The sequence below is a fragment of the Lolium rigidum genome, chromosome 1 (assembly GCF_022539505.1).
Source record: "Lolium rigidum isolate FL_2022 chromosome 1, APGP_CSIRO_Lrig_0.1, whole genome shotgun sequence".
In the NCBI taxonomy this organism is placed as follows: Eukaryota; Viridiplantae; Streptophyta; class Magnoliopsida; order Poales; family Poaceae; genus Lolium; species Lolium rigidum.
In genome coordinates this window covers 295,166,726-295,175,591 of record NC_061508.1, presented here as the reverse complement: position 1 = coordinate 295,175,591, position 8,866 = coordinate 295,166,726, and the positions used below count along the sequence as shown (strand labels likewise).

The 8,866-nt window shown below is 45.1% G+C and overlaps 1 protein-coding gene across 1 annotated transcript; it reads left to right on the top strand.

Annotated features, from left to right (window-relative positions):
- Positions 1-5,252: 5,252 nt before the first annotated feature.
- On the top strand, positions 5,253-8,617 carry LOC124696386 (amino acid transporter AVT6A-like; the record flags this gene model as incomplete). Its single annotated transcript, XM_047229126.1, is given in 6 exon segments — positions 5,253-5,275; positions 5,952-6,373; positions 6,966-7,118; positions 7,224-7,427; positions 7,507-7,972; positions 8,066-8,617. Coding segments are annotated over 5 exon segments (1,362 nt in total). The 3' UTR covers positions 8,199-8,617.
- Between the last annotated feature and the right edge of the window lie 249 nt (positions 8,618-8,866).

The following is an 8,866-nucleotide window of genomic DNA, read 5'->3' as shown; positions in this document are numbered from 1 at the left end:
CTCGCTGCATGCAAACCTAGCCAATGGGCCCGGCCCGGCCCGGCCGATCCCAGTAGTGATTTAGGGCTTCGGCGTTGTTTTTGGGCCACACATGCGCGCCTCGAAAGTAATCGGCCAGTTTTAGAATCCGATACAATCGTCGGCACCCCGTGTTGGCTCCTATGTGTGGGGTGTCGAATGGGCGCGCTGACACTCCCATCCACGTAGGATTCCGCCCCGCGGGACCCTCTTCGCATCCAAACCTGATCATTCTCCACCCGTTATGCCCACTCCCGATCCGCCTCCCACCCCTCGGAATCGCCATCACCGTCGTCGCCGTTGTAGCCAACACCGACACCTCCACCATCTCGCACTGCCGCCTTGTTGAACCTGCTGTCCTCCCCTGCGTCTCCCCTAGCACCCACCACCCACAAGGTGTTCGGCGAATTGCCGCTATGGACATCAATGACGAGATAATGGCGAAACTATAGATGCGGGAGGAAGCCAATGCCACCGCCGAGCGGCAACAACAGTTATTAATGTTGGCAAGTCTTCTCCGCATCCGCCAGCACCTTCTCGCCTTCAGCGTGTCTCGACGTGACGGTTCGAGGGTTGGGAAGGCGCCCATAAAGGAACGGCATCGGCAAGCCGGTGCACTGTTGATTGACTCCTGCTACTTCCTCGACAACGCAACACATACGCCAAAGGACTTTTGGCGCCGATTTAGATGAACAAGGACATGTTCATGAATATTCCGTTCAGCGTCAGGGAGTATGACACATACTTTATGTGCAAAAAAGACTTCACCGGATTATGGGGGTTCTCATCAATTCAGAAGTGCACGACTGCTATTTGTTGTCTTTCATACGGAGCTCCCACAAATGTAGCCAATGATTATCTGCGCGTGCCTGGCCAAGTCGACATGTTTTGATACAGTCACCAAGTTGTGCAGGGCAGTGGTTGTAGTGTTTGGGCCAGACTATCTGAGGCACCAAATGAAAAAGATACAGCTCGAATCCTAGCATAAAATGCAGCAATAGGTTTTCCTGGGATGCTTGGAAGTATCGACTACTTGCACTAGGGTTTGAAGAATTTCCCATTTGCTTGGCAAGGGATGTACAAGGGATACACTCGAAAGTTTAGTGCCATACTTCAGGCAACGACTGATTATGACCTCTGGATTTGACATGCTTTCTCGGCATGGCAGGAATTAACAACGACATCACGTGCTACAACGCTCTCCTGTGTTCTCAAGGCTAGGTGAGGGACATACTCAGTCGGTCAACTTCAAGATCAAAGACCATGTATACAACAAGGGGCACTATCTAGCTGACAGTATCTATCCAGAGTATGTTACATTTGTGATGAAAATTTTAGACTGTTTGCTATTATTCGGTACCCTGCTCTCACATGGTCGGAGTCTGATACGTCCAATTTGCATCACTATTTTATATCATATTTGCTGTTATTCATTGATATATTTCATATTGGGACACAATACTTATGTTATTTCATCTATTTTGCATGTTTCATGATTATTTGGAGATCGAGCACCGGAGCCAGGATTCTGGCTGGAAAAAGCACCGTCGGGATGCAATATTTCGGAAGATCAGCTTGTGGAAGGAAGTTTTACCAAAAATGCTATTTTTCCGGATGACGGAGGAAGCCGGAAGGGGGAGCCAGCTGGACCCGGGGTGGGCCCACACCATAGGGTGGCGCGGCCCATGGCTCGGCCGCGCCACCATGTGGTGTGGAGCCCCCTCGGCCTCTTTCGCCTCCTTTTCTTCGCGAAACCCTTCGTCCCGAAGACAAAAGCCACGAGAGGAATCCTCACGAAGGGTTACAGCCGCCTCGCGGGGCGGAGAACACCAAAGAGAAAAGAGCTCTCCGGCGGGCGAGGAATCCGCCGGGGAAATCCCTCCCGGGGGGGGGAATCGACGCCATCGTCACCGCCATCGAGCTGGACATCATCTCCATCACCATCATCATCATCTCCACCCTCATCACCGCCATCTCCACCGCTGTAGCAATTTGGGTTTGATCTTGATTGTTTGATAGGGGAAACTCTCCCGATACTAATTTCTACTTGTTGTTTATGCTATTGAGTGAAACCATTGAACCAAGGTCTATGTTCAGATTGTTATTCATCATCATATCACCTCTGATCATGTTCCATATGCTGTCTCGTGAGTAGTTCGTTTAGTTCTTGAGGACATGGGTGAAGTCTAATTGTTAGTAGTGAACTATGGTTGAGTAATATTCAATGTTATGATATTTAATTTGTGGTGTTATTCTTCTAGTGGTGTCGTGTGAACGTCGACTACACGACACTTCACCATTTATGGGCCTAGGGGAATGCATCTTGTACTCGTTTGCCAATTGCGGGGTTGCGGAGTGACGAAACCTGAGCCCCGTTGGTATATCGATGCGGGGAGGGATCGCGGGATCTCGAGTTTAAGGTCTGTGGTTAGATTTATCTTAATTACTTTCTTGTAGTTGCGGATGCTTGCAAGGGGTATAATCACAAGTATGTATTAGTCCTAGGAAGGGCGGTACATTAGCACGGAGTTCACCCACACAACACTTATCAAAACAATGAAGATTAATCAGCTTGTATGTAGCGAAAGCACTAGACTAAAATCCCGTGTGTCCTCGAGAACGTTTGGTCATTATAAGTAAACAAACCGGCTTGTCCTTTGTGCTAAAAAGGATTGGGCCACTCGTTGCAATTATTTCTCTCGCATTTTACTTACTCGTACTTTATTTATCCGTTACATCAAAACCCCCGAATATTTGTACGTGAGCATTTACAGTGAAACCTTCATCGAAACTGCTTGTCAACACCTTCTGCTCCTCGTTGGGATCGACATTCTTACTTATCGAAGATACTACGATACACCCCCTATACTTGTGGGTCATCAGAGTCTTAGATGTTGGAGGTGATGAATGCTTGTGTGATCAGCGCAACATAATCATTGAGAGTGAGCGTGACTCATTTGTGGATGATGACCATCTGTTTGATTTTCAGGGACCTCTTGTTGAGGTTGAGCATGTGCCCGCCCATTTTGCCGCTTTTCACCGGATGCATGAAGAAATTCGAGATGTAGGTGTTTATACTCAACTATACAATAATCTAGTTGAGCATTTGTGAGTGCGGAAAGAAAATGCTCCATGATTCATGAACTTGTTGGATTGCAATTTATTTAATTCTTATGTGAATAATTAAATTTGTACTTTTTAACTATTTGTGTGGAATATTTTGTATGTTTAAATGCTATAAATTATTATTTAAACTATATAAAGTGTTACAATCTAGTGAAAAGGGAAAAATAATTTTTTTGGGGGTCGGCCGTATAGGACGCGTCGATGTAGGATTTCCATCCCTAAACTAAAGAGCAGGTGGCGGCGCTCCACATATAGTTGTGCCGGCACACCTGCCAGCACCCATTTGGGGGTGCGTGAGTGGAGATGCTCTAATTGACGGACCGTGTTGTGCCGGCTTGCATGCCCCATTTTCAGGCCTGAGCACAACACCGAAGGTAGCCGAGCTAGCCTGCCGCCCCGTTGGGCACGCGAGGCCCGGGAATCATTAACAAGACGCGTTAAAAACCCTTTAATAGGCGCCAAGTTCCTAATACATCAACAAGAATTCGCAGGTTTGATGGTTAAGTGGAGACGTGGGAGGGTAGAGGTCACAAGTTCTGATTTTGTTGGCGTGCTACACGTGCCGATCACGTGCCCTACCAGGCCGATGCCTAACGGGCCATGCTAGGCTGGCACGCACATAGGTGGATCTAGCATCCCTTTTGTCCGGGCGTCCGCCCATGCTTTCGGCCGACCGACAAGCCCATTTTCTCCCTAATTTCATATGTATTTGATAAAATTTAGCACATTAAGTTTATTTGCCCAGGCTTCAATTTTTTGGGTCCACCTATGGGCACGCATGCTTCATTTCGTGTCCCTGGCACGGCCCCTTAGCTTCATGGGCCCATCATGTCACGGGCCCGTATCAGACCTGTACTGAGCTTTTTCTGAGTGCTTCGGGCCAACCCACTAAAAGCATAGCCCATTCTCCAGGTATGAATACATGTACTCACTCCGGTCCATATTACTTGGCAGTAAAATAGATGTATCTAGAATTAAAATGTATCTGGATAAATCTGTAGGGAGTGGTGTTTTGGCACATGGGAGCGTATGCTCCCTTTATTTTAAAATGCATCTTAGACATATTTTAAAATGTTAAAAAATTTAAAACAAAAATCTCGCACGTACATCTTCATGTGCTACATGCTTACAAAGTCGTTTCATGAAAAATCGACTTGTCGTGTGACGTGTGTAAAAAAGACAAAATTCGGTGCTAAAATAAAGACTTGTCATAAGATAAAGTTTCTCATTTTCATGTAGACTACAAAAAATATCGTGAAACTTGACGAACACACATATATTATGGTGATGTAGATGTAAATTTTTTTGTCGACATTTTTTAACACTTAGAAATATGTTTTTATGGTAGAGGGATCATACGCATCCGGGAGCCTAATTGAGTTTCTGTAAATCTATATTAGTATCAAGTAATATGAATTGGAGGGAGTAGAGGAATTCCGCTTTACTGTGATGGTGGCGTATCTCAAGTTTTGGTACGCTTCCTTTTGGTGAACACGTAATTTACTAAACAAAACTTCTGAGAGAGAGTTAGTTAAGCTGGTACTGTCACGCCGGGCTCCACCGGAAGCGCGAGACTCCGGCCACGCCGCCGCCCATCTCCGTCCGTCCACGTGCGCCACGCTTCGGCCGTCCTCCACACTCCATTCCCACCGGCGAACAAACGCGAGCGCAGCCGGCAAGCAACCCTGTTATCTCCCAGGGGGTAGCGAGACAGTACGGAACTCCCTCCTCCAAATCCAATCCGCTGACACCCACCTCGCCGGCTCGCCCGCCCGCAAGACTCCGAGGAGCGCGAGACAGCGACGCGATCTCCGATCGGACTTTTTCTATTCTCTCCCGTCGGCGTCGACGCGATCCACAGCTGGGGCATGCGGGGAGGCGAGCGTTGGCACTGTAGCGCGTGACGGCGACGGGTTTGGATTGGATCGATCCATTGATTGATTGGTTTATTTGGCTTCATTTCCGCGTGTTTTCGCTATAAAACGCGGCGGGCAGGGAAGGAGAGAGGCCCTCCCTCCCTCCTCCCCGTCCACAAGTTCTTCACGGCCCTGTGATTGGCTCTGGTTTCGTCTGCTCTCTTGGCTTCCAGATCCCGGCGGCGACTGAAGGGGAGCCTTGTGTGTTGGAAAAGGTAACGCCCTTCTCTCCCCTTTTTCTTTCCCCTCAGTTCTTGGTCAGGATGATTGTTGCTTTACTTTTGTGCCGGCAAGTGGGACGATTCTTGCTTGGAATGGACTCGTGCTGTGGTTTTGTGATGATACTGTGGAATTGGGTGCGGTCGGAGCGAGATATAGTGGAAAGAATGTTGCTTTTAGGACAGTTGCTGGATGTATTTGCTAGTTGCCAGTTGGCATCGACTGCATTTATTTTGGTTATTCAGAAACGTTTACTCCCAGATTGTGGTGGAAAGAGCTTCAGCAGAATTTGTTGTGCTTGGATCTTGTGGTTTGGGGTTCTTTTCTGAGTTCTCCATGTGATTTTGCCTCATCTGCCTGATGTTCGTTAGGTTTAAAACTTGGTACTAGTTATAGCTAATCCTGGTCCTTAAAATTCATCACCTATCCTTTTGTTGATTGCTTCTGCTGCGGGATACTTTTGGCGTGCATACTCTAGATTATTATGACCTTTGACTTCGAAATGGTAGTTATCAAACATGACTTGTTCTTGTGGTAGATGAGGGCATGCTTTATTTATTTGAAGAGAGCGCTTATAAATACATAAGAAATGTGAATCAAAATAAACGTGTCCAACCAAAATAAAATAATCTATTGTACTATATCATTGACTGGAAATCTTTTTCCTTCCAGGAGAGCGAAATAGAAAATGGGGGCCGGGAACGTATCAACAGATCAGTCCAAGGAAATACGAGATGAGACCACGCCACTTCTTCCGGTCAAGGCAGAGGAGGAGGGGTTCCATGAGTTCAATGGAGCTTCGTTCTCCGGAGCGGTTTTCAATCTCTCGACCACCATCGTTGGTGCTGGAATCATGGCCTTGCCTGCCAGCATCAAGATGCTGGGCCTCATCCCTGGCCTCCTGATGATCGTCTTTGTGGCATTGCTCACTGAGGCATCCATTGACATGCTTGTCAGGTGCAGCCACCAAGGAAAGATCACGTCGTATGGGTGGCTGATGGGTGAGGCGTACGGGCAATGGGGGAGGATTGCGCTGCAGGCCTCTGTGGTTATAAACAACATCGGTGTGATGATTGTTTACATGATTATCATTGGTATTCACTCTAAGCTCAATACTTGTACTCTCTGTTCTCTCAATTTTGCCTCGCAGCATTTTGTGATGCATCCACCAAGCTGGACTTGTTGTGGATAATCTAGTGCTCCACCAGAACATCTTTAGTCCATTGAATGACACTGTTTAGGGCATATATTCGGAGGCAACCATGAGTATTTCCAAAACATTCTTTGAATTTTTTATACAACATGTTTTAAAGTTCATTGCTAAGCTGCTAAGACTTGTGTTCCTTTATTAAATCATGCATGAGCTCTTGATAGGTACTTTTTCAAGTTGTTTAGTACCTAATGACAAACGGAACACTAGCTATCTCTCCAAAGAAATAATACGTCACTTTGAACGATTTTGTAAGGAACACAAGACAGTAGTAAGGCAATTTGGCCTCCTCAAGTAACATATTATACCTTAATACTCCTGGTTCAAAATAATTTCCTAAAATGGATGCATGTACACACAAAAACATGTCTAGATACATCCATTTTGAGGCAATTATTTTGAACCGGAGGGGTAGTTAAATTCAACAGTTATATTTGCATGGACTGCGAGTAACTCTGGTTATTAAACTTTCATAGGTGATGTATTATCTGGAACAACGTCAGACGGTATTCATCATCGTGGCTTATTGGAGGGCTGGTTTGGATCTCATCTGTGGAATTCTCGTGCTGTTGTTCTTCTTGTGACAACTCTTCTTGTCTTTGCTCCATTGGTGAGCTTTAAGCGTCTGGGTATGTATTCATGTTTGCAAATCATGAAATAACTAGTTTTCACGATGTTTGATAATCTATTATTAGCTGCATGATATTAATTTTCAATCTTGTTTTTTCCTATAGATTCATTGAGCTACACATCTGCCCTATCAGTTGCTCTAGCTGTGATATTTGTTGTCATTACTGCCGGGATTGCCATAATCAAACTCATTGATGGAACTGTAGCGATGCCCAAGCTTTTCCCAGAGATAGATGATCTTAGTTCTATCTGGAAGCTTTTTACGGCTGTCCCTGTTCTTGTCACTGCATACATCTGCCACTATAATGGTATGCTGTTCAGTATGCAAATATTATTGCCATTGTTCAATTATGTTGGTTCTGAATGCATGTTTTCGTGATTCTACAGTTCACAGCATTGACAATGAGATTGAAGATAGAACACAAACTCAACCGATCGTGCGAACATCACTGGCTCTTTGCTCCAGTGTTTACATTGCCACAAGTTTCTTTGCGTATCTTCTCTTTGGAGATGGTACACTGGATGATGTGCTGGCCAACTTTGATTCAGACCTTGGCATTCCGTTCAGCTCTGTCTTTAATGATGTAGTCAGAGTGAGCTATGCTGCTCACGTCATGCTTGTCTTTCCCATCGTCTTCTTTGCCCTTAGGCTCAACTTGGATGGACTACTCTTTCCCACGTCGAGGCACATTTCTCATGACAATAAGAGATTTGCAATAATCACCATCTCACTCCTCGTGGTTATTTATACTGCTGCCATATTCATACCAAGTATTTGGGACGCTTTCCAGTTTACTGGTGCCACAGCTGCTGTCTTGATTGGTTTCATATTTCCCGCCATGGTCATACTAAGGTACCTAGATAATGCTTTATGCTTCTGATAAGTATATATATTCCCAATTAGCTAAACATTCTCATATATAAAACTTGGCTTTTGTTTTTCCAGGGATCCTTATGGAATCGCAACCAAGCGTGACAAGATCTTGGCTGTAACCATGATCGTGCTTGCTGTTCTGTCAAACTCTGTTGCCTTATACAGTGACGCAATGAACATCTTCCGTAAGAAAGAGGTGGCCTGAACTTCAGACTTCGAAGTTCAAAGGAATGGTGGCACTGGTGGAGGAAGTGAAGTTTCATATGACAAAATTCAGCTGGTTTGAAGGAAGATGGTTTGCTGGGATGCTGGGAAGGAAGTGATTTCTTTGAGAGCAACTTGGCATTGTGACTGGTAACATGAAAGAATTGGACCATCGAAATTGCCGGGTTTTCTGTACATACACTGGCTCAATGTCAAATTGAGCCAGAATTGAGCCACTCCAAATATATGTATCTTCTGTGTGTTCTTTTATCACGACAGAAAAGAAAGCAGCTTCAGAAGCTTGCTCTACAATAATTTATAGTGTTGCTTGTGTTTGAGTTGAGCTAAAGATGTTCCATCTGTATCTGAATTCAAGTATACAATTAAAAATAATAAAGTGGCCATGGTTGCCATCCTTCACTTGTGTGGAAGCTGTAGCTTTGTTGAATCACATGTTACAACAATGCAAATTTTGCAGCAACTGTTGAACTCTGTTCCGTTATTCTTTACATATTTGCATTAAAAAAGGAAATGTAAAAAAGGAGGTTGCCATTGATGACCAGAAGTATTGTTGCTACCTTTGATATTTCCAGTATATGCTTGGAGAAAATCACAAGCATGCACATGTACAGAAATTGAATTCTAACTGCATAGTATCAGTGGATGTAG